We start from the raw sequence: 25,956 nt of genomic DNA, 5'->3' as shown, positions 1-25,956 counted from the left end.
TTAAGGGGGGACACGGCTCTTCGCGGCCGGAAATTGGTCAAAAAATCGCATTTTCAATCTTTTCATTTTCGCGATCCTGAGGTGATTGCGCAGCTATCTACAAATTTTCGTTGAAAAATACCGCCTAATTCATGAGTTATAGCGTTCCAAAGACGTGAAACCGCGCGCGCGGCCCTTTAAATTGAGGTCTAATCGCACCGAACTTAGACTAAAGTGAGCTAGAAGGGGGTAGTGGGCTCACTGGGGCTCTTTCCCTGACGCAGTATATGTTACACGCACGGGGTGGCGCCACCGGCGACTTCACTGTAGCGCTTTGCTGGTTGAGCAGCTTTCTCGCGGCAGTCTGGCTTGGAAAAACTCGCTGCCTTCAGTCACATTTGTTACACTTGCATGGAGCAGGTAGACAGACGTCGAATATAATAATAAATAATGCTGCAACCGGTAGCACACGATGAACTAACAGGTTACCGTGTTCGAACCGCAAACGGGTTTCTGGCTCCTCTCCGGCGTACCTGCCGCAACGCAGATCAGAAACATGAATACACACCTGTATGAAAATGATTGCGGCGCCCAACAGCCCCGCTTTTCTGAGGATTATTATTCACGGCTTCAAGTATACGAAGCGTGCAAGAACATGCATACGTTCTTGGTATTTCTTTGGCTACAGCTGTAGCTGTCAGCGCCGTTTCGTTGCGCGCATTTCTTTTGGCTCGTGAATTTTCTGCTCACACCGTTTCTGGAACAGAGCTACCTAAAATTGTCGTGTTCAACATAGCTTAAAAGCTTGCAGCAGCGCTTGTTCAATGTAGATAAATTATCTCAGATAACTGTAAAATGAAGTGGCTATTCACGCATATGTAGTTTTTACATTGACATGATAACTGAATAGGAAAGAAGTGAGGCCACACCATGGAGTTCTGAACACATGAATACCACGATTTTTAGGACGTGTATGGTTCATGAGCAGCGGCTCAACTTTAAATGTTGATCTTTTTCTCGCTTCCCTGATCCGCCAGCATTCCTTTCACAAACACAAAAAAAAAAAAATGCCACCGTGTCGTTAGATAAAAACGTTAGCTGAGAGACGCGAGGCATGCTGTGGGCACCCGATTTCTTCGCCTTTCTTTTACAACTCCGAGTACATCCATGATGCTGTCCGAATGCAGCTCGTTGCAGGAAAAACACTCCATGAACTTATATATATATTGTCTAGTTTATTCATGTAGCTGTACAGCAGTCTCTCATTTATTTATTTGGTACCTGCATCGCCTTTCGGCATTACAGCAGGGGGGCACTTCACATTCAAAAAACAAGAAATCATGCACTCAACGCGTGAAAAAAGGCTTCATTAGGTAGAACATTAACAATATGTGGCGGCAAAGCATTCCATTCGCGAACTGTTCGCAGAAAAAACGAACGTAGTACGTCACCTCTAAAAGGAAGTTCATAAAACTTTTAAGTTGTAAGGGCGGCTTCAAATATTTTGTTCCGTCTATACCACTCTTGGAATAGAAAATGTTATGTAAAAATTTTGATCACAGATTTCTTCTTCGAGCTTTAAGTTCTAGCCACTGAAGATTCCTTTTTCTTTCTGAGATACTTAGTGTCGTGGAATAATTTCCAAATACGAAGCGGACTCCCTGTTTTGTATTTTTTCCACTTTATAAATAAGTTCTTGTGTGTGCGGGTCTCAGCAAACTGAGGCATATTCGAGTACCGTGGGGACGCGAGTAAAATATAGCTGTTCTTTGAGATGTTATGAAAGGTGGCTGAAATTTGGAAATTGTCGCGAAAAGTTGTAAGCCGAACAAGTTGAAAGCCTCCCTGCGGTGCCATGGTTAGTAGGCTTGTACAGGCTTCGCAATTCGTTTTCACTACAAATTTTCTAGCAAAGTACCCAGAAATGTAAAACATCAGCCTAGAATCACTTCTAGCTGTATGCTGGCTGTGGTCAGCAGATGTCGGTGCCTGGCTGACACTCGTAGCTGCATTTGTGCTTTCTTGGTGTGACAGCGTGTCAGCACATGTCTGTATATCTAGCAATGCGGCTAGCTCGCCCTCGTCACAGTTCCCCTGACTTACTGTCTTGACAAGACCACTAAATGAAATACATTATCAAAAACAGTGCTGGGAGTGGGGCCGCGTCCCTGCGACCTGATGACTGCCTGATAATACCAAATATGTTTTCAAGGGGTTCCTGACTGTTTCTCGACGTCATCCAGTATTTGTATCCAACTTTCTGCGTAAGATAGGCTGGTGTACTGATTATGGCAACGCGCAAGACGCGAAGGCAAACAGCAGCGGCTGCAGCGGCGGCAGCGGCTCAAACGCGCGTCAACGCACGCTCCTACAGTGAAGGCGGTGGTGGTGCCGCCTCGCGGGGGCGCGGAGAAGTAGAATCTGTTGACATAGACGGCGTCACCGCAATGCATGGCGCCGGCTAAGGAGTGAGCCCACTACCCCCTTCTAGCTCACTTTACTTAGACTGCCCGCAGTTCGAAAAATACGCGCTCCGCCGGCGCCATTTTGGATTCGTTTGAAAGGTCTCGATTCAGGCTATTTCCATATTCCGGTTGGCAACTATGAGCAAGCCCAAGCAGCGGCAAACAAAAAAACAAAATTGGGCAAAACGCGCTCTGCTATTGGTTCTCAAAATCACGTGACCAAAATGGCGACTTTTAGTTGGTTGACGGCGTCGACCGTTTGCAGCCCGGCGCCATTTTGTGTGGGTCGGGCTGTCCCACTGTCACGGCGAAGTGAGGTTTGTCGGGCACTAAGTACGAAATATTTCAATTTACGCAAGTCTTAGTCTAAAAGCACTAAAAGATATTGATCCGAAGCGCGCTGGGAACGCTGTATCGTTGCATCCTTGTGTCTACATTCAGCAGCCACGCTCCACGACGGTCGGATAACGCCGTAACCGGCGATGCTTAGCGTGACAGCTAGGATTGAACACTCATTCTGAGGGAGCGAAAGGTATAGATACGAAGCGCGTTGGGTACGCTGCATCGTCGCATCCCGTTATCTATAATCAGCGACGAAGCGCCGACCCGTTATCTACAATCAGCGACGAAGCGCCGACCCGTTATCTACAATCAGCGATGAAGCGCCGACGCTTCGTGACGACCTGATAACGCGCGACGGCGAGGAGTGATCACGGCGATTCCTGCCGCGTACAGACAGCGTAATCGTGACTGTGCAGATGAAAAAGCGATACCTAAGCAGCTTCCGTTGACAGCAAGCAACCGCGCGATAGATCGAGCTCTCCGATAAACCTGATGACGCGGCGCCAGCGGCGGCCGCGAAACGGCGTCCCGCAAAGCGCGGAATGGGAAACCTTGACGAAATAAATTTGCTTCTCAATGTTTTGAGGGGAAAGATGAGCAAAGAGCACGTATCGTTTGTTAGGGGCTGACTGCAATCACAGCGCCGTTGTGAGGTAGAATCGCGCGCTGCAGCTTGGGGGAGGTCACAGTGCAAAGGCACTCCTCCAAACAATGCCATCTATTCGCCGGCAATTTGCTTGTTGCAACCGCAGTTATGTCGACGGGAAATGGTGCTTTTATATCAGAAACCAGCCAGAGCTCACTTCAGTGATTTCTAGTTACCCTTAGTGCCACAAAAATATGCCAAAAACGTTTTTTTCGATTTCTCAAAACTGAAATTTTGGCAGGCACAGAATTTTGGAGGAGCGATATCTCCAATTCTATATTAGCTATTACTACAATTCCTTTTGTGCTAGAAAGATAAATGCACAGGTTGTGCAATAAGGCTAAATTTAAACTACTGCTTCCTCAGGAAAATTTTGGAAATAAATCCTTTGTCTCAGTAGTCAAAATGAGCTTTTTCTCTGTTATGTTTGACCAGCTGTAACTTTCGTCCAAGTCGTCCTAGAATGCTAATTTATGCCTTATTGCACTCCTTGGTGATTCTAGATCATTTATAAATAGTAATCTTCTCCACAAGGTCTTATGTTAATTAACGAAACTTCCTCCAAACAAAAGACATATTTTTCATGATAAATACATAACTTACTGCTGCAGGGCGAAACTGTTTGCAGTTTTAGAATCAGCACATGAAAATGTACAAACAGTGAAAATTTGGTGTAGATCTGTCCATAAATAAAAAAAATAGTTCTAAGAGGGGTGTCCCCCCTTAAGCGTGCGGCGGGCGGGAAATTCGACGTGGCCGAGAAGTGCGTCCGATGATGGTGCAACCAAAAGAGAAACACAAGCTGCAAAAAGCGCGCTTTCCGAGTCAAGCCGTGCGAGTTTCCTGAACTGGAAGAAGAGCTGCTCCTCTATGTGATGGAATTTCGGAACAACGGCTATGCGTTGACAGCGGACATGCTGCGCGGCTTCTTTTGGCATGAGCGTGCACCAGAGCGCAGCACCAGCTCAGGAGTCTGAATACTTCGCGAGTGACGATTGAACGTAGAATAAATGTCGCTCATTCCCTGGTTGGTGTGTTTTTACTTAAAAAATTTTTTTTTTCGCATATCGCGTGTATGGGCCGCACCCCGAAAATTGGCCCTCAAATCTGGAAAAAAAAAAAAAGTGCGGCCCTTATACGCGTTCATACGGTATATCGCGCGGCGAAATATAGTCATGAGGAGCTTTAGAATGTGTGCAATACAATTGGCCGCTTTCTCCGGCATAGTGGTAATAAGTTCGTGATTTTTTTCGGTGAAATTTGATTTTCCGGACTGCCCGATTTTTCGGACGTTTTCGCGGTCCCTAGAGAGTCCGAAAAATCGGTCGTCGACTGTACTCAAATTTATAGTGCTCAAACTACCGTATAAACGCGTGTAAGGGCCGCACCCGTGTATGGGCCGCACCCCGTTTTCCCGAAGGAAATATTAAAAAAAAAAAATAAATCCGTGTAAGGGCTGCACCCGAACTTTCCATGACCCAGGCGGGTATAGCCTTCTAAATGCACGCGCCGCGGCCTCCGCGATCGGCTCCGGCTGCGAACAACGGCGCGCTCGATCGCGGAGCGCTTGATCGTAGAGGCCAAGCACGCGCACAAGAGCTTCCAAAAACCGTCCATGGATGGCGCGCGAGGCCGCAGCCATCATCGTCGTCAATTCCTCTCCCCCCCCCCTCCCCCCGCGTCTTTCCGCTATCTACATCGGCATCAGTATCGCCAGCTCCAGCTTTTTATGGCGTATTAGCGCGTTCTCCGTAGTGGCTTTCGCGTGCTGCCACCGAGTAATGTAGTTTTAGCACGACGGGCAAGCACGTTATCAGCTACACGGCTGGGAGTTAGCTCTCGAACGCGGCAAGCGTGCGGCGGACAGGGAATTCGACATGGCTGAGAAGTGCGCCCGATGATCGTGCTATCAACAGGGTGCATTGAGAAACACATGCTGCAAAAAGCACCGTGCAAGTTTCCCGAACTGTAAGAAGAGCTGCTCTGCTATGTGATGGAAATGCGGCGAAACAGCTACGCGTTGACAGCGGACATGCTGCGCGGCTTCTTTGGGATGAGCGTGCACCAGAGCATGCACAGCACCAGCTCAGAGTCGAAATACTCCGTGAGTGATGATTGAACGTAGAATAAATGCTGCTCATTCCCTGATTGGTGTGTTTTTGCTTTTAAAAAAAGTTTTTTTTTGCGTACGTCGCATGTATGGGCCGCAACCCGAAAATTGGCCCCCGAATCTCGGAAAAAAAAGTGCGGCCCTTACACGCGTTTATACGGTATATGCACTGACCATTGCAATATCCACCACTTGTACTTGTGAAATCTTCTGTTTGCTGAACGAGTGCCCTGATGCTTACAGCAGTCACTGATACATGTGTTGCTTGTACGCAGTGAAACCCAGGGCACTTTTGGCCTTGGCCGTCTTGGTGTCAGTGATAGTATATGCATTGTGGTGTGGAAACTCGTAACTCATAACTTAGTGTCTGCAGTCGGACATACTAAATTCTGCACATCAGTAAAATGCTCCAGCAGAACTGGAGCTACTGTGGTGTTGAATGTCCTGTGCTGCAGTCAGGTTGTTTCAGAATATGGCTTTGTCTACTAAACTTTGCGTGATGTTATTGCTGCCATCGCATGGCTGTCTAGTGATGTGTATGAATAATCTCTTGGCAGATCCTGCGTTGGGACATTGTGTGCGGTCATACAACTGCTCGTCACCTTCAAATCCTTGCCTCTACGGTGGCCTGTGTCATGACTCTGGCCAGGGCTTCTCTGTGTTGACGGGGGGGCCTGCCGCATATCAGTGCTCGTGTGCGGCTGGCTTCCGGGGGAAGCACTGCGAGCTTACCATCACCACAGACCCATGCGAGCTAAGCCCCTGCCAGAATGGAGCCACGTGAGGACATCACTACTTACTTTGTGTGTGCATGTGTGTGTGTGGTGCATGTGCGTGTGTGTGTGCCATTTGTCTTAGTGTGGGCAGCATCTTAAGGGGGGACATGGGTCTTAGAACATTTTTTTTATTTACAGACCAAATGTAATGAAACTGTACAGACTTATTCAATTTTTTCTGCTGATTTCAAATATGCAATTTGTTTATTTCTAGGCCAATTAGTTCCTGAGATATTAATATATATCATGCCATTGTCTGCTGAAACAATAGAAAAAAAAATGGGCCACCAGAAATTTAATTTTAATATGTGGGTAGATACTACACTGTGTGAGGAATGCAACACTGGAAGCAGTTTTCAGTTTTTTGTCCATGTGGTCAAATGGGCTTAATAGTTAGTTTTCAAGTGAGTTAACCAGACATACAGTGCCAGAAAACACATGACACACATGAAACTAACTTTGAGCCCATTTGTTCACACGGACAAAAACTGAAAACTGCTTCCAGCGTTGCATTCCTCACACATTGTAGTATCTACCCACATATTAAAATTAAATTTCTGGTGGCCCATTTTTTTTCTATTGTTTCAGCAGACAATGGCATGATATATATTAATCTCAGGAACTAATTGGCCTAGAAATAAACCAATTGCATATTTGAAATCAGCAGAAAAAACTGAATAAGTCTGTGCAGTTTCATTGCATTTGGTCCCTAAATAAAAAAAATGTTTTAAGACCCATGTCCCCCCTTAAGTGAGCCCATCGAACAGTCAAAGATGTCTGCCTGTATCTATACTTAGCGTGCATGGTGTACTTAGCGTGCATGGTGAGAAGAGAAAGTTTTTGTTCTACTGGGGAGATTCAGACTTTTCTCTTTTGTTTTGAAGCCAGCACCTCAGACCACTCTGCTGTGGATGTACTATCAGCGGGAAAAGCGAATGGGCCAATAGATTTAAGATTTATTTCTTGAAACCTGGCCTTCTAGTAAAGGTTTACTCTGTCAGTAGGTGCTAAGCATGGTAGACTGTGCTTGCAGTGCTCGTCATTTTCTGACTCAAGTGTGAAGAGCAGCTGCAGGCATTTTGGAACCATTTCGAGTTGATAAACGCATCATATTCCGTAGATTCCCCTCTCTCCACTACAACAAAGTTTTTTAAAACTGAAAACAGCAAACTAACTCAGGCCATGGCCAGGGACAATGCTTTGTGATGTGAATACGATATCAGGCACATCGCTGGACAAACACTCATACATGCGATGATAGCTTAAGTAGCGACTCAAAAAGTTTAGTCCTTTCATAAAATGTCGAAGATGACATAATGCAAGCCTAAAAATTTTGGTACTGAAGTGGGGAGCGGGTATTTTTGTGCGGGGAATGTTTGTGATGTTTAAAATGCAGTGTTGCCTGTAGAAATCATGAGCTGAGGTCACGGAAGCGGTGAACCTTAAAATCAGCTTGTACCAGAATGAAATGTCATGTGGCTGTTAATCGTGGTGGAAATAATCAGGAACAAGAGAAAAAGCTACGGTATAAGTTTCATTAAAATATGTTAACTTTGAAAAACCCTGGAGCTGCCCTTTAAGGGGGGATGAGGGTCTTAAAACTAACGTTTTTATTTATGGCTGGAATCTCATAAAATTTTGCACACAGATGTATTTTTCTCTTCTGATTCCAAATATGTAATCATAATTGAGCTGGTGGTCATAGATCTTACAAAGTCTAGAATGTAGTTAGGTAATTTCTTACGCAGCTTTAATGAACTTTCTCATTGCATTTTGTTGCTTTTATTTACATGAATCGATAGCCAGAGAGTTTCCATACCCGATGACATTCTTCGTTTTTCTCTAAAGGCATGTCCTCCTGATATACTATGTCAAGAGTAAAAGGTCGCAGTATTTGACACTGCAACTCGTTAAGCTAATTGTAAATTGCTATTTGTACATGGCCTAAACAAAACAAGTAAGAATGTCATCGGGTCTGGGAATTCTCTGGCTCTCAGTTCATGTAATTAAAAGCAACAAAATGCAACGAGAAAGTTCACTAAAGCTGCATAAGAAATTACCTAATTACTCTGGAATATAAGATAACTTTTGATCTAAGACCACCAGCTCAATTATGACTACATTTTTGAAATCAGAAGAGAAAAACACATCTGTGTGCAAAATTTCATGAGATTCTAGCCACAAATAAAAAGGTCACTTTTAAGACCCTCGTCCCCCCTTAAGCAGGCCTGGAGTAAAACTTTAAATTTCCTGCGCACAGCCAGTCGATAGTACCTTTGTATTGTCAGTAGCTGTGATGAAAGGCATCGATAAGGCCCATAATTTTCTGTGGCAGCAAATTTTAAATTCCGCAAATTGAGAATAAAGAATTTTCACTATTCTGCGCCGTAAGCCTTGGTACATCTTCAATCGTGTGTGCCGCCGCGGTGGCTCAGCGGCTATGGTGCTCGGCTGCTGACCCGAAAGACACGGGTTCGATCCCGGCCGCGGTGGCTGGAATTTCTTTGGAGGAGAAATTCTAGAGGCCCGTGTACTGTGCGATGTCAGTGCACGTTAAAGAACTCCAGGTGGTCGAAATTTCCGGAGCCCTTCACTACGGCGTCTCTCATAGCCTGAGTCGCTTTGGGACGTTAAACCCTGTAAACCAAATCGAACCAAACCATTGATCAAATTTGTGTTTTATAGAAGAGCATTAATTCCAAAATTAATAATCGCAAAAGCACTAGAGAAAACTGGCTAGCGCTCATCATCCACATTACCATGAATGTGTAATTGCCATATATTTTTTTATGGAGATGTCCGCATCTCTCTCTCGCATCGGCAGCAAGCTGCAGGTTTTCAGCTTTTTCTCGCTGTGCATCTGCAGGTGCCACTCAGACCAGTGGGGACCTGTGTGCCTCTGCCTGCCAGGCTACTCGGGTGACCTGTGTGAGCGGAAGGACGACCTTTGTGCCAACAGTCCCTGCCTCAATGGAGGAACCTGCCATAGCCTGGTTAGTCGGGTGTTTCAAAATTGCATGGGGAAGGGTGCAAGTTGCAGCAGCCAGATTGGAGTCAGTTCCATGGCCAATCCTACAGGTTCCAGACAGTTATTTTTTTTTTATATACACAGCATTGCATTCAAGCTGTAGCATTCATGGCTGAGCAGGCTTAAAAACTAGGAATTTATTTGTTGAACTTGTGCTGGCAGATCGAAATTTCGTAGCACTGAAGCTCACAGGCATCTAGTTATTGATTGTTGAGTTGAGTAGCCCAACTTTTCATACGTGTCTGTTCAAACGTTGCCCTATATTCCCGCACGTTTGTAAAATGTTTCCATGGTTTTTGAGCATTTCGGTGAGCAGTTGATAGAATGTCTCATCCTGTGCTGAAACAGGAATGAACACGGTGCATCAATGCCTCTGCAAAAGCAAGAAAATTTCTACGTAGCAGATTTGTGCAGGAATCAACTAGGGTTTCATTTCAGGGTGTAGATTTATCAGAAAAGAAACCTGCATGGTGGTACAGTAAAACCTCGTTAATTTGGACTTCAAGGGAGTGGAAGAAATGTACAAATTATCCAACTGTCGAACCATAGAATGGTCCCCCAAAACTGCCAAAAACCGTTCACATGAAAGCGAAATTTATTTTTTTGGGAACCTGGCCAATAGTCTCCTTTTAAGACGAAAACTGCCGACAACAGCGATTTCTCACAGTTTCATCAAATGTTTCAATTCATGGACGCTATTGGGAATGGTGGAAGCAGAACTGCTCCACAATGGTGAGGTTCTCCGCGGCTTCTATGTTCAAAACAGTAGCTCTGGAGCTTCTTTGCGTGTAATGTCGCATGTGAGGAGGCTTCACCACACAAACAGCGAATGCGGAGTTTCGGCGCGCTGAAAGAATGGGAATGCCATGCGGGTGGAACCGAGGGAAATGTGCATTGGTGCCGGAGCGGCAAGGTGCCTTGGAAAAACAAACAAGAAAAGATCACCAACAGGGCAAGCATAGTATCAAACGGTTGCAGCTTGGCTGGCTCACTGATATGCACAGTTGATAGCCGCCGTCACTGCAGGCTGGTGATGAGTGGCGACAAAACTCTGAAAATGAAACTATGCAGATACTAGTCTCTCTCGGCCTATCGACAGGAACCTGCGATTGTCAACACGCCTGCCTTTGCGCGTACATCAGAGGAGCACGGGAGAATATGTAATATGCAATTCTCGCCTGTGGACGAATATCTGGACGATTGCTTGTCGAGCATGCCATATCTCTATGCAGTGCTCCTTCAGGGGCCCGTCCGAATGGACCTATGTGAGCCCCGTGGTGTCCAAATAAACAAGCTTCTGATGCCTTAGACTTGTATGGGCATTTGGCAGTACTTCGGCAGCAGTCAGAATTTCTGAATTAACGGGGGCTGAATAAAACGAGGTTTTTCTATAGCAGCGCTATCCCTCGTACGTTTTTGATTTCGGAATAGAGGATGGTTTCCGGCCCGGCACTGGTTTCTGGATGATGACAGTAGTGATGCCTGTCTCGAAAACTGACTTCAGCATCGTCCATGGCATGTCGTCAGTCCGCATTAACCAGTGCATGTGCGATTTTTATCTGCATTATCGAGTGTGTGGGGCCATTGACTATGTGCATTTTTGACGGGAGGGAGCAGGAGGCCGAATTATCCGAAATTCCGAATTAATGGGGGCCGAATTAACAAGGTTTGACTGTACTTTTCCGTAACCGATTTGAACTTCTATTGATGCTCTTCTCACTTATAGCTTTGCTTTAAGTGATTTGTTGGTAACAATAATGAAAATAGTAATAGAGGAGAGAAGAAAAGAGAGAGAAGCGAATGAAACTAATTTGAGTGAAATATTTTGCCCTCTGCCAAACTTCTGCTTTCAGGTGAATGACTTTGTATGCACATGTGAGGCTGGCTGGTCAGGAAAACAATGTGACCAACCACACGACCCCTGCCGTGGAACCAATCCTTGTCTGCATGGCACTTGCCATGGGGCAGCAGGTGGACGGTTCAGCTGCCAGTGCCTGCCAGGATACTCGGGTAAGATGCATTGAAAGCAGCAAAGTGGTTGATTGAAAAACGGCATTCGGTTGTAGAATTTGGAGCACCACTTGCAGCTGAAGCTGATTTTGCCTAAAGAGACAGGTCTTGGGTCTTTCAGACCGTAAATATTCCCAGAAACAGGATTTTTCTTTCTTCATTTTTGCATAGCTTACACCTTTCCCCGCTTGCTTACTACAGTAAAACTGAGATACAATAAATTAATGACGTTATACATCAGTGAAGAAGTATAGCTGCAGCCATGGCCCATTGGGAGGGGAAGCGATGGCTTAGAGGTAGAGCATCCGCCTTGTGTGCAAGATGACCGGGGTTCGAATCCCAGTGCCACGCAGTTCTTTACCTGCTTTAAAGAGAAAACTCCTCATGTCAATGGAATTGGATAATCAGGCCTGGGGTGTGGCCTGGTCTCTGTGACCAGAACCGACAACACACTCCCCCACGGAACAGAATTTGGCCGTCTTGGTGTAGTACTTGGCCACAAGCCCTATATGAAGAAAGCAATTAATCCTCAGCCCTCAGTCCCCAGTGGCTGCGGAGCAGCTGACCAAGGCGGCGGTCAGACCTGTGATACTGCGGAGGGTGGTAAGAATCTCTGGCTCCAGACAGGCTGCCATTGGAAACTAAACCTGACAACGTTTAACGCTAGAACCTTATCCAATGAGACTAGTCTAGCAGTGCTGTTGGAGGAACTAGGGGGTAATAAATGGGAGGTCTTAGGGCTTAGTGAGGTTTGGAGGACAGATGAAGTGTACACAGTGCTAAAGGGCGGGTATGGACTATGCTATCATGGATTAGCAGACAGATGAGAACTAGGTGTGGGATTCGTCATCAATCAGGATATAGCTGGCAACATAGAGGAATTCTACAGTATTAACGAGAGGGTGGCAGCTATCGTAATAAAGCTTAATAAGTGGCACAAACTGAAGGTGGCTCACGCCTACGCGCCTACACCTAGCTATGATGACCAGGTCATAGGAAGTTTCTATGAGGACATGGAATTGGCAATGAGCAAAGTAAAAAAGTAAAAACACAGTACACTGTACTGATGGGTGACTTCAGTGCCAAGGTAGGGAAGAAGCATGCTGGAGACTAGGCAGTGTGGGATTATGGCATAGTCTCTAAGAATAACAGGGCGGAGTTATTAGTAAAGTTTACAGAGAGAAATATTTTAGGAATTATGATTACCTTCTTACACAAACAAGAAAGCAGGAAATGGACGTGGAAGAGCCCCATTGATGAGACCAAAAATGAGACTTCATATTACGCTCTCACCAGGGCGTCATGCAGTATGTGGAGGCCCTCGGAAGGGTGTGTTGTAGTGACTGCAGAATGATAAGGTCTCGAATTAGCCTAGACTCCAAGAGGAAATGGAAGAAACCAGTGAAGTGGAAGCCCATTAACGAGTCAGTGGCTAGAGTGAAAGAAGAGGAGTTCAGGATGTCGTTGCAGAACAGATATTCGGTTTTAACTGAGGATGATGACGTTAACGGTTAAGCAGTAAATGATAATCTCACAGCTATTATTATGGAATGCGCTGTAGGAGTAGGTGGTAAGATGGTTTGACAGGATACTGGCAAGCTGTCTCAAGAAATGAAAGATCTGATTAAGAAATGTCAAAGCATGAAGGCGTCTAACCCCATAGACAGAATAGAACTGGTAGAGCTATCAGAGTTGATAAGCGCAAGGTAGTCGACATAAGGATGTTTAATATGCACAGAATCGGGCATGCACTAAAGAACGAAGGTAGTCTAAAAGCAGTGAAGAGGAAACTAGGCTTAGGCAAAAACCAAATATATTTGTTAAAAGACAAAAAGGACAATCCCATTAGCAATATGGTTAAGATAGTTAAAGGAGCCGGAGAGTTCTACACAAATCTGTACAGTAGCCAATGTAATCAGAAAGTTAATGAGAGAGGCAGTAGTGCACACACTGGGACATCCCGCTGGTAATGAAAGAAGAAGTAAAGAAAGCTTTAAGAGTAGTGAAAAGAGGGAAAGCAGCTGGTGAGGATCAGGTAACAGCAGATCTGTTGAAGGGTGGAGGGAGATTGTGCTAGAAAAACTAGCCACCCTGTATACGCAATGCCTTGTGACCCCGAGTGTACCAGAAGCTAGCAAGAATGCTAACCTCTTAATCTATAAGAAAGGAGACGTCAGTGACTTGAAAAATTAGACCGAGCAGCTTACTGTCGATTGCCTACAAGGTCTGTACTAAGGTAATCACTAATAGTCAGGACTACCCTAGACTTCAATCAACCAAATGATCAGGCAGGCTTTTGTAAACGTACTCGACAGTAGATCATATTCACATCATCAGTCAGGTGATAGAGAAATACACAGAGAATAGCCAACCCCTATATATAGCCTTCATTGATTATGAGAAAGCATTTGACTCAGTCGAAACTTCAGCAGTCATGAAGGCTTTGAGGAATCAGGGTGTGGAAGAGCCTTATACAAAAATACTGGAAGAGATCTATAGCGGATGCACAGCTACCATAGTCCTCCATAAAGTCAGCAATAAAATTTCAGTAAGAAAGGGTGTCAAGCAGGAAGCCACGATCTCGCCAATGCTACTCAGAGACCTTTATTGGGAACAGTTGGGGATAAGAGTTAATGGAGATTACTTTAGTATGCTATTCGCTGATGACATTGCCTTGTTAAGTCACTCAGGGGATTAGTTGCAAAGCATGATCAATGAGTTAGACAGGCAGAGCAGTATTGTGATTCTAAAAATTGATGTGCAGAAAACCAAAGTAATGTTCAACAGTCTCTGAAGGGAACAGCAGTTTGCAGTTGGTAGCGAGGTGCTGGCAGTGGTAAGGAAATACTTCTACTTAGGTCAGGTAGTGACTGCAGATCCTAATCACAAGAGTGAATTAACTAGAAGAATAAGAATGGAGTGGAGCGCATTTGTCAGGTTCTCTCAGATCTTGAATGGCAGTTTACCAATATCCCTCAAGAGAAAAGTACACAACAGCTGTGTCTTACCGCTACTCACCTATGGGGCAGAAACGTAGAGGCTAACAAAAAGGGGTACACTTAAGTTAAGGGCAGCATAGTGAGCTATGGAAAGAAAAATATGTAATGTTAAGAAACAGGAAGAGGGCATAGTGGGTCAGGGATCAAACATGGGTTATTGACATCCTAGTCGAAATGAAGAGGAAGAAATATGCTTGGGCAGGGCATGTAATGCGAAGGTAAGATAACCGCTGGTCCTTAAGGGTAACAGACTGGATTCTAAGGGAAGGCAAGCATAGAAGGGGGTGGCAGAAAGTTAGGTGGGCAGATGAGATTAAGAAGTTTGTGGGGATAGGGTGGCCGCAGCTGGCAAGGGACAGGGTTCATTGGAGAGATATGGGAGAGGCCTTTGTCTTGCAGCGGGCTTAGTCGGGCTGATGATGATGGCTCTTTGAAATTAGGGCTGATCAGTGCAGGTTTTAGCTGCTTCTCATCTGGAAAGTAGTGTTCCACCATCACAATTGCTCTGACTTCTCTGCGTGCATCCAGGTGAGCTGTGTGAAAGACTGAACATCTGCACGGCTGATTGCATCAATGGGACCCTGTTGTGTCAGGAGCCAGGCTGGCAGTGCGACTGCCAGCGCAAGGGAGAGACTTGTGTGAAAGGCCAGATTGCAGCTGCACCTTCGAAGGATGTCTGCAGTGCACAACCATGTGCAAACAATGCCACCTGCCGCCCAAGTGAGCTGGGAGCTGAAGGTTTCGTGTGTGCCTGCCCACTGGGGCTCAGGGGCAGCCGCTGTGAAGAGAATGTGGATGAATGTGCTGGCCACCAGTGCCCCAGCGGAATGCAGTGCATTGACAGGCTGCGGGGATACGAATGCAGGTGGGTGTGTGCCACTCGTGCAGTTCAGTTGGGGCTCGTTGCACTAGTATTGTGATAGAGGCATTGTAACTTGCAGCTGTAGGAAACTCATTCTAAGCTTGAAGCTTGAACTGGAGCTAAGCAAAAACTGGACACATCGTAAAGGAAATTTTTTGAGGCACATTAAGGGGTGCTATGAATAAAAATTGTAGAAACTTGGGCACCACAGCCATGGTGTCATTCTTAACGTGGGTGTTGAGTTTAGGTTATGACATGATGACTTTGTGTACCACTATTATACTTCTTGCGCCAATGTAACCATAGCCTGCTTCAGGCTTTGCCTGCAGTAAATCTTCGCTACTGTGCAGAGGCACAGTTACCATATTTACTTACATAATTTGTGCACCCTTTTTCCTAAAATTAAGGCTGCAAAAAGGAGGCGCGCAGATTACATGAAGAGTTCATGAACACGTTTTAAGAAATTCTACAAAGGTTATAACGCACAATGTGTACGGTATATTGCTGCGTATAAGTCGACCCCGCAACTTGCACTCCTTGCTGGCCAAGAAAAAGTTGACTCCAGATATAAGTCGACACGTGCCGCCCTGCCCGCTCTTGCCTGAGACCCACGTTATGTAGTTCCCCGCGTGATGGCATGATGGAGCGTGTGCGGCTCAAAGCAATAAATGTGGAACGATACATTCGCAAAGCCAGCAGTCAGGGGCAGATGGAGATACAAGGTGATAAAAGGCGCCCTCCCTCGCATGCAGCCTGGCTGAGTAGCGGCAAACTGAATAGGCATTGGTTTGGCAGTTTCCGATTCTGGCGCGATGCATGCTTCGGAGGTTACCGGAAGTTTGCTCTCGCAGCCATTCATATGGGAAAGCAACCACCACCGCGAGCGAGCCTCTTACCAGAAGCAATTTACAAACGAATCACTTTTTTTGACACCACTTACTCACCTTTCGCAGCCGCATGCCGTGGCGCAGCCACACTTATCTTCCCAAGCCTGCCTTGCGTGCACCTCCAAGTATGGTAATGTGCTTGCGCAGCAGGGAGTGCAAAATATGAGCTACTTAGTATTTTTGTGCTGTGATGTTTTCTTTATGACTGTGGGTTTTATTGTTGGCGAAATCACCATTTTGGTTTCATTAATTTGTGTAATTGAGCCACAAAAGTTTATTATATGGCCCCCTGCCAACCTTCACTATTATTTTTCAGGTTTGCAGCTGTTTTCAAAGTGTTTTTCTCAGGTGAATAGGCTTGGTCACGTCGGTAATACATCATTACACGGAAGTGTTACACGATAATACATTGTGACATGGTCCTAGCGATTCCACGCTGTTTTCAGTGTTCAGCATGTTTTGCAGGAAAAAAATTGCATTTGTTTATTTAAATGCCTACTTATACAATCTACACCTGCATGAAAGATCTAGCCTTCTTTCAAGTTTAGAAAGAGGATATCCTAATGCATGCATGACTGTGGCAGGTTTCGAGTTGCCCAACCATGCTAACAGCTACAGCAGGGGCTTTGTTGTGTGCTCGTGTATTCGTGATACCACCAGGGTGCAACAAAAGCTCTTATTCTGGATTGGCTCATCTGCACATTGTCATCTTAATATGGTCACTTCCTACGAATGCACGATTGCAAACTGTCCAAACTTGCATTCACAGCCATTGCTGTTTTCTCAAATGGGGGCTGGGGTGGGGATAGGCAGGAAGGAGCTGCATTGGAATCTGGTGCAGGCTTAGTGTGGTGAGCGAAAGGCTGCTTGGTGTAGGTCATGGCATAAGGTCAGGACACACCATGTTGTATATATGACAGCAACAACATGCATATGATTGTCTGAAATGGTGGTGCTCAGCTTGCTGTGTGCATTCTACGGCCACTTGATGACGTCACCCTATTTTTCTTACCATGGCTGGATCTGCGTGTCCACACACTTACACACACCACCAGCTTTTCTCTTAATGAGATTAGTAATACGTTCGCGTTAATAAGGGGGCTCACAAAATAGAACGGTAGCTTGGGCTACACGTGACCAGGACAAACCCTTCAATGCTCCCTAGCCACACCTGAAGACAAAGCACTGCTTGTGTAATGTCGTAGCAAATGTAGCATTCTTGATGCTATCTAGCTCGTCGACAGACAAGCTCAAATATAGCTACAAACCGAAGGTGCAAAAACAAAACTACGCCGCAAGAGAGCTTGTGGGGCGCACTGTGTGCCATGCAGGTGTGTGGGTTAGCTCCAAGGTCTTTATTTATGGTGTCGACTTTTTGTTATCACCTGTGGCTTAGAATGTGTAGTTTTTACGTCCCAATTGGTGAAAATGTGCAGGATGAAAACAAACTGTGCAAAATAATGCATTTGTGCCACAGTCGCAAGTGTGGTCCGTGTACGCACTCCTAGCGGAGCGCACTCTTTCGCGAGTGATACTCTACTTGCGTCGTCTAGATGGGGCAAAGTGTACTTACAGCGAGTGACACTCTCTGTAAGTGCACTTAACTTGCCCGCTTGACAGGGGTTTTACTCCGCCTTTGCTTTTACCGCATGCTGGCAGTTGATTCTACGAGAAAAGAACAAGTTAAGTTATCCTGCTTGGGTGATTGTTATCTGTTCCTGCATTCTTTATCTCCTCTTGCCATGGCCTCATGCTAGGCTGCAGTATGTGAAAATAAATAATGCTGCAACTAGTGAGCTCCATTTGAAAATGCTGCAGTGTTTGACTGCGAGTTCAAATGAACAGGGAACTTCATAATTTCTGAATGTTTAGGAAGTCCAAATACTTCGAAGAGCAATAGTGTGATGCGAATTGAATAGTCAGTACTATTTGCAAACTTTTCGCAATTTTGAATATTTGCACACTGCTGCTTTTTCGCCCCTCTTGCCTAACATCAGGTTGTAGTGATGGTGTTTAAGTATAGGCGGGGTTGCCTAATGGGCATGCAAGAAAGAAAGGGAAGGTGGAAGTTGAGGCATGCATGGATTGAGGTGCTCAGGGAACTCGAAAAGCACTCTGCTAATCCTTGGGTTTTGCACAACGCTGTTTGAGAACCTCTGGTTTAGATTCAAGCCTATTTGACATTGCAGCATTTTATTCAGCATTGTTTTTTGGCATGGCCACACTTTTATTTTTATCTTTAATTCAGTCTCAAAAGTGCAGTTGAAATGGCATAGTACAGTTGAACCTCGATATAACGAAGTCCTACTTGCAGCCGAAAATTTCGTTACATCGCGAATTTCGTTACGTCGAGGTTCCCATGTTTGAGCTGTCAAAATAGAGTATAACTGGTTCAGGAACACTGCTTGTTGATGGGAACTTGTAAATCACTTATTGAGGAAATACGCAAGAAAATCGAGTAATAGTATCGCTAACAAGGGCACCGGATGTTTTTTTCTACATCAGGAGCATAATGAGTGATAGCAAACACCGCGACGGCATCATTTTTCTCCGTGTGCGCATAGCAAAAGAACGAGCGCAGCGCCTAGTACTGAAAGCCGCCACAAGATGTCGCTACTGGTATCATCATCATCAGCATCGAACATTTGCAGCCGGGGACGCATCAGAGAAAAATAAAGAAAAATGTTCGCATCGCTCACGCCGGCGCGGTGGGATTGTGCTCGCGGCGCGGTTATACTCCGACGTAGCGCGAGCGCGCGTGCGCGCGCGGCACAGCGACGTCACGTCCGCGAAACAGCGGCGCCCGATCGCCAGCGTGTTCGGCGGCTACCGGTGCGCTCTGACGGCGCTCGGCGCGGAATGCAGCCGGCTGCATTTCGCGCGGGCCGCGCCGAGAGCGCGCCGAAGCCGCCCACCCAGAATGCACCGCGCGCGCCTCCCACGCCACGCCTCCCCTCTACCCCCTTCGCCACTCGCCTCCTCTGCCAGGGCACGTTTTTTTTTTTCACCGCTCACCCGTTTTAAAGGTACGACCACACTAGCTCCACGAGTTTGTCAACACTGAAGACTTTTTTTTGTTGTTGTCTACGAGGACATCGCACGCAAAAAAAAAAAAAAAAAACGAACGGACGTTGCAAGAAAATTCCGGTTTGCGCTTTCACGTTCAGAGTCTACAGCTCGCCAGTGGCGTCATGGCGCGGCGCGTCTTGAAACTTCCATGCCGCGGGCTTTGTATGCGCACGACAGATGGCGCGGCGGTACGTTCTCGCAGATTCCCACTGCCGGCAAAATTGGCGCGTAAAAGGGCAAATACAAACTGCGTTTCGTCTCGGCTAAACTTTTAGCTCTCATTCGATTGTCAAGGTAGCTCCTGGCACATGCATGCGATGCGCAAGGACTTCGTTACATCGAAAGTGCGGAGCAAAATTACTTCGTTAAATCGCGAAAAAAAATACATGGTTTTCAATGGGGAAGTGATTGGGAAATGAAAAAAATGCGTTACATCGCGAATTTCGTTACATTGAAGTTCGTTACATCGAGGTTCGACTGTAGTTGACTGGCCAGTGAGACATGAATAAGGAGTGGTAGAGCTGTGCACGGGCCGCAAATTTCAGCCCGCGCCCGGCCCGAGCCCTACACTACTGACGGAGGCCCGGCCCGGCCCGACACTGAAGAAACCTAAGCCCGCCCGGGCCCGGCCCGAGTTAAGGCCCGGCCCGACTTGCAAAACTGAAATTGAAGTGACGATGAAACAGAAAGAGATTATTTAAGGAAAATCAGTTTATTTCAATGTTTTTAAAATGCTCGGCTGTCATGGTCTAGATGAAAATTGGTGAGTATATGCAAACACGGCGCATGTAGAGAATTATCACTCCAAGTTATTATCTAAAAACAACAAATCATCCATTGATGACGGCTTGAGGCAAGTGCGGCGCTCCTGCAGATTAGTTTCGAACCTTGCGACAGTAGGGCGGCTGGAGCCACACAGGAGCAATCGCGATCGCGAAGCCCGGCCGGCCCGTTCGAGACAAAAATAACGTGGCCCGAGCCCGGCCCGGGCCCGGGTGAATAGACTTCCGCAAGGCCCGAGCCCGGCCCGCGGGCCGGGCCGGGTACGGGCTTTCGGGCCGGCCCGAGCCCGTGCACAGCTCTAAGGAGTGGTGTAGCAGTCGCATCTAAAGTGTGCCATAAATAGAGGTTGTAATTTTCGGTTTAAATCAGAAAAAAATAAACTATAAACTCACACCGAATTAATTTTAAAAAATTTGGTTTTAACTGAGAAAGGTTAGTATCTCTCAGATGTATGCCGTAGCCTGCTGGCTATTGAGTGCCAGTTGGAATCGGTCACAAGAGGGAATTAACAATGTGCAGAAGCCAGGAGCATGGTGAGAGAATGGGATCGTTGGATTAAGTAGCGCAGTTGTACATCTTGAGGCATTGCGCTGCTACTTTAGAAAATGCCGAATGCAGTACGAGAGGCTTCACTACCTAGTCAAGCTTCGTCTACAGGCGTAGCGCCTTCCACTCATAGTATGTCGTCATCTTATCAGAGCTATTACTCGGTTAGGGAATTTTTTCATGGCAAATAAAGACACTGGCAAAGTGTGTAGCTGTAACAAGCCACCATCAACTCGAAACCATGCAAAAGCGTCGTGAAACAGTACTATGTTCTGGCATCCGCAATGGCTTTGCAGCACTGAGCTGTCACGTGGACTATGTCATTGGAAGCCCACTGGCTCCTTGTGGATTTCAACCACGTACAATTTTTCTTTATTTCCAATCGGAAAGTTTGTTTTCGCGAATCATTTACTGCTTTCACAGTTCCTTCTCTGACTGAAGGAATGAGCAGTGTGTTGCAAGCAACAAATACACTTGCATTTATCACACCCAGCTAGAGCTATGCCAACACGAAGGTGACTGGACAGGAGGGCCTGGTTCCACTTGCTTGGGGCAGGCAAGTGGAGGAAAGTGTGCATGCATGTTGCTCCTGTTTTTTTTTTCTTTTATGTTTGGGTATTGTGCAACAAAATTTTTAGGAACAAACTTCTATTTGTTTTTGTCTCGCAGCCCGACCACTTAATCCACACTGTTTGTTTATTTTTTGATGGCAATAGTATTTCATATTGCTATCACCACACTAAGTACGGCCATTTATGTGTTAATTACTTGTAGATAAACTGCTCTTGCTAAGAAACAAGCCAGGATAAACCATATGCAACTTTTGAGTGCACAGGGGTGCCACATATATCACCGAAAAAACAAACAAATCCTTCCATGAGAAATAATATTTACCGAAAAAAGAAATGAAAATTGCATTCTAAGATGAGCATTTAAAAAGGCTGCTGAATTTTCAAAAAACAAACTGAGAAGTGGAATCCCTAGCCATAATCACAACTTCACCAGCGCTGCGACGAGGAACAAAGACAGAGAAGGAAGGACAGGGACAAGCGCTACTAAGAACTGAAAGTTTATTTGAAAAAAACACAGGTTATATGCTCACGACTGACAACCCAAAGCACCTGTGCTTCCCACAAAAGCACGCAAAAGAAAGTTACGAATCTAGATACAAAATTTCACACTCATGTATGGTTACAGAAGGTGTGCCAACACACGTGTTGCTGTTTTTGTGAATGTGATAGGCTTCACACAACTCCCTAGTCAGCTGATCTTGGTGTCTAAATTTAATCTTAGCCCTGTTTAGTAGTGGAAAGCATGCTTTTTTATTAGACACCTTGGACACACCGGGTTTGTTCAGATGACAATCTCTGTAATGAAGGGGCAGATTTGATGAAGGAGCACAATTCAAAGATGTTTTATGCTGGCGTAAGCGTGTATTTATGCGTTTCCCGGTTTGCCCAATGTAATTCTTGCCGCATTTAAAAGGTATGTCATAGACCACTCCCACTGCACATGGCACAAAAGGTGATTGAAGATGTACCAACTAGCTCAAACCACGATTTTGCCCTAGCCATAAGCATCATGCCTTACAAGTGCCCTGTCAGTGGCTTATTTCAAATGCTTCACTTTTATGCCCAGATGTACAGAGCCACAATGTGGAAGCTTTGCCCTGCGGCCACAGCGCTGCAGTCCAAACCCATGCGTGCCGGGTGCCACCTGTCGAGAAACTGATGATGGGAGCGGCGGTTTCCAGTGTGAGTGCCCCCGTGGCTTTCAGGGGGCACGCTGTGCAGAAGACGTGGACGAGTGCGCCGTGCATCTCTGCGAACACGATTCTTTTTGCCGCAACCATCTGGGCCGGTACGAGTGCTTCTGCCGGCCGGGATTCACTGGCACACACTGCCACATTGAGGTGAGCATTTTCTCTGTTGTGTATGGAAGGGACAGTCCTTGTTTAAATAGCCTTCAAATGCTTGTCGTTGCTGACAAACGGCTACAGTCCTAGTGTTATCAGGAGTGCAGTTTGTGACCAATGGTTTAACAGGACAAAGGATTCAGTCCGCTGAAAGTTTGACTGCATCATGTGAACTTGATGGAATAATCGGACTGACTTGCAGATCTCGATCAAGCTAGTTGTAGGCTCCCAGTTTGAGCTTCTGATGTGGTTACCCTGCTGGAGTGTAATGCCAGCAATGCTTGACAAAAAAATGCAGTGTGCCTTTGGAACAGAGTTGTATGATTGTGCCTTCCTTGTAGTTTTCCATTCTGGAAATTTTGTGCAAAATGTGATGTTCCACAAACCCCTTTTGCAGTCACAGATATGTTTCCAGAACTCTGTGATCTGAGATAAGTTTAATCTCCCTGAGGAGATGCTCAGCTGACATGTCAGTGGGGGTGGCTGTCAAGGCCAGCTGTTTTGTAAATCATGAATGCAGTGGAATGTTGCTCGTTGGAACTTCAAAGGGATGAGAAATATGTTTCAATAAAATGGGCCTTGCACCTTAAGGGGACAATTTGAGTCTGAAAACTAGGGGTGCGCAAATATTCGATAATTTCTGATTATTCGAGAATTAGGACCTGAACACTTGCAGCGATCGTATACCGCGCAGAATTTCATAAATTTGATCATGGCAAAGCCACAGTATCTGTTCAAAGTATCCGACGATTGAGTTTAAAGTTCCAGGACAACAATACAAAGGTCCTGTTCCCTTTCTTCGCCATCGGTTACCTCACGTGGACCGATCGCAGTCTGACGCCATTCTGCTTCTCCTCGTGTGAAATTTCACAAGTGGGCTTTTCCACATATCACACATGCTGCGAACAATATGTCCGACGACTTGCTTCGAACAATCTCAATACGAAAGTGAACTTTTTTTTTTGTCCTTATCCTTCCCTAATATGTTACATACGTAATGCCTGCACCCATGGCATTCGTCCTGTAGCTTTCACAACTCTCTGAGCGTGGTGAACTACGCTTTGCGTGAAAGCCTACTTGCGGAATTTCATGTGAGGCTCCCGAAGGGGCGTGTCGAAGTTTCGCAACAGGCCAAACGATGCTGCGAAAATCCCGCCTATTGCATGGCGCATTGTAACCTGTGCACATCTTAATTAAGCGGGCATAATGGCAGGCGTGGCAGTGTTCAGAGGACCCCTGTTGCTAGGCGAAAAAATAGCCTGGCCGCGTAGTTTTGGTTTCTGAGGTTCGCTGCGCACTAGTGGTTAGCGCAGGTGTTGGGTTGCGCATTCGGCAGTAATCAAATCTCAGAGCTCCGCGCTGGTTTTGAACGCAGACTGGCGCATCGTTGGTCATTTTTTTCCCATTTTAGAAGCAGCCTCACCGTTCCAATGCCAGTGTGTCTTCTCCCTCACTTGCGTTCGCATTGTTCTTCCAGCACACCAAAATTGGGCGCTCGTCACGAGTCTACAGGTGTTCACACGATGGGCCGCCTCTTAAGACTACTACATTTTCGCATTTTTGGCAGTTTTTTTTTTTTTGCGGTCCACGGAGCATCTTATAAATCGACCTTTGGATAATTCGGGCATTTTTTCTGGTCCCTTGAACTCAGAATTAATGAAGTTTTACTAGCCATCATGTTATTTTTTGTTGCCAGTCTTGTCAATTTATGGATTCATTTTGCATGACTACATTACAGGGTGGATACTGTTATACTGTCTGATCAAGTAGCATGCATTTCTGTGCAGATCATGTTCTTTTATACTGTGCTGAGGCAGTCTAGTTTTGTTTATTTTAGTTGCAAAGACCATGCATTATTTTGAAAGAAATAAGGGCAACAACAGTTGCTTGTTTATCATTTTCTGAAATTTTTCTTATTGTACTGAACTGATATTCGATTCGATATTCGAAGCCATTTTTTCTTCATATTCGTATTCTATTTGTATTAAAAAATTTCAATATTTGCACACCCCTACTGAGAACCATTTGGGAGGAATTGCATGTGGTTTGTTGCATAGTAACCGAATTTTCCGCGTTATTGAAGGAGTAATCACTGGGTGTACAATGCTCAGAGTTGTTTTATCCAAGTGCTGAAGACTAGGAAGGTGACCAGGGTGACTCTCTCACTATTCCACATCAAGGATTGAAGGAACGTGGAGGTGCTACACCTGCAATAGACTTTTTTTTTCTAACTTTTTCTGGTGATGATTTGCTCTTCTGTGCTGCTAGATGCTGCTCAGTTAGCACTGTAGAATTTGTAAAGTTACAGAATTAGGGCTTAAATTTTTAGATTATATGATCATTATACTGAAAATTTCAGTGCTTTGCTTATCTCGAAGCTGGGTTTGTCTGTTTTCCTTTGTTTACAACTTTGAGTGAAGGGTGGCTTACTCTAAATTTCGAGAAAGTGCAAAGGAAAAGGTGGCTGTGGATATAGAAAGAAGGCGGCGCAGTTCATTGAGTGGAGTAGGGAAAGCAATAAAGGGGAAACGGATGCAGGACTGGGCTGCTTGAAAAGCCAAGTAGTGATCGTACGGCAATGGCAGCAGCTGAGCAGAAGGCTGCATGCAATAAATTATCAGAGGCTAGGGTTCTCTCGATTGTGGCACACAGATCTGAAGCATTGCCTTGTAAATAAAGTCAATAGATCTGCTTCTTGATCTGAGAGTGTGCTCTAGGGGGTTCTCAGCTATGGCTGGCCTGAAGAATTTGAGATTTCATTGTAATAATATTTCTTTTAAAATTCTCCCGAGTTCTTAGACAACCCCCGCGCATTATATTCGTGCAAATAAAGTAAAACAGTCATTTTTGCAACATACTGTCATTTCTACTGGTGTCCATATCTACAGAACCAAAAAAAAAAAATGTGGCACCTAGCATACAATTCCGCAGTGCTTAAATCTGCGCGATTTCTTTGTGGGATCACGGGAAACTAGGAGCCTTATTCATCGCTCATGACAGCACACATTTGCAAATTTTTTTTTTTGGCAGTTTGTATGTTCATGTAAAGTGAAAGCTCTGGAAATGTACCTGTGCATTGGAGGTGCACTGAAGAGGAATCTGAACTCGTCTTTTTGCAGCGGGAACTCAATCTACACGTTCCGAGCATTCTTAGAAACCGCGACTTATTGCCCGGTGTGGCCGATTTCCCCAATTAAATCGAATTAACGTCCGGCTCCCGTCTTTATTTTTTTAATTCTCCTCGTACGGTGGGCGGAGTCGACCAACGCGTGGAGTGCCTTTCAGCCAGCTCCATGGAGGCTTTGCTTTCGCTTTATGTTGTTTTTTAGGTTTCCGTGAATAAATAGTTTCATCCGCAGATAATATAGCCGCAAAATAAGCCTGCAGAAATAAAAATACGCGTGGACTATTTGCCGCTACGGATTACTACGTATTACTCCGCCGATGGTAGAGCGGCAAGCCGCCACGGGACTGGGTGAAAGGCACTCCACGCGTTGGTCAACTCCGCCCACCGTACGGGGAGAATAAAAAAAATAAAG

At 45.6% G+C, this 25,956-nt stretch overlaps 1 protein-coding gene across 2 annotated transcripts in view; it reads left to right on the top strand.

Moving 5' to 3' along the window:
- Window positions 1–25,956, top strand: part of crb (cell polarity complex component crumbs) — a 206,270-nt gene that overhangs the window by 119,725 nt on the left and 60,589 nt on the right. Inside the window, exons 1-6 of one of the 2 annotated variants that reach the window (XM_089583658.1) lie at window positions 2,507–2,777; window positions 6,100–6,322; window positions 9,185–9,311; window positions 11,200–11,356; window positions 14,884–15,220; window positions 22,141–22,414. In XM_089583658.1, the coding sequence (XP_089439784.1) occupies window positions 2,669–2,777; window positions 6,100–6,322; window positions 9,185–9,311; window positions 11,200–11,356; window positions 14,884–15,220; window positions 22,141–22,414 (1,227 nt within the window). In that variant the 5' untranslated portion in view covers window positions 2,507–2,668. Of the gene's footprint in view, window positions 1–2,506; window positions 2,778–6,099; window positions 6,323–9,184; window positions 9,312–11,199; window positions 11,357–14,883; window positions 15,221–22,140; window positions 22,415–25,956 lie in introns of those variants that run through there. The other variant, XM_089583659.1, reaches the window with a different exon arrangement.

This window comes from Amblyomma mixtum, chromosome 3 (genome assembly GCF_055824585.1).
Source record: "Amblyomma mixtum isolate Tamu chromosome 3, ASM5582458v1, whole genome shotgun sequence".
NCBI lineage: Eukaryota > Metazoa > Arthropoda > Arachnida > Ixodida > Ixodidae > Amblyomma > Amblyomma mixtum.
This window is presented reverse-complemented; position numbering and strand designations above follow the sequence as displayed.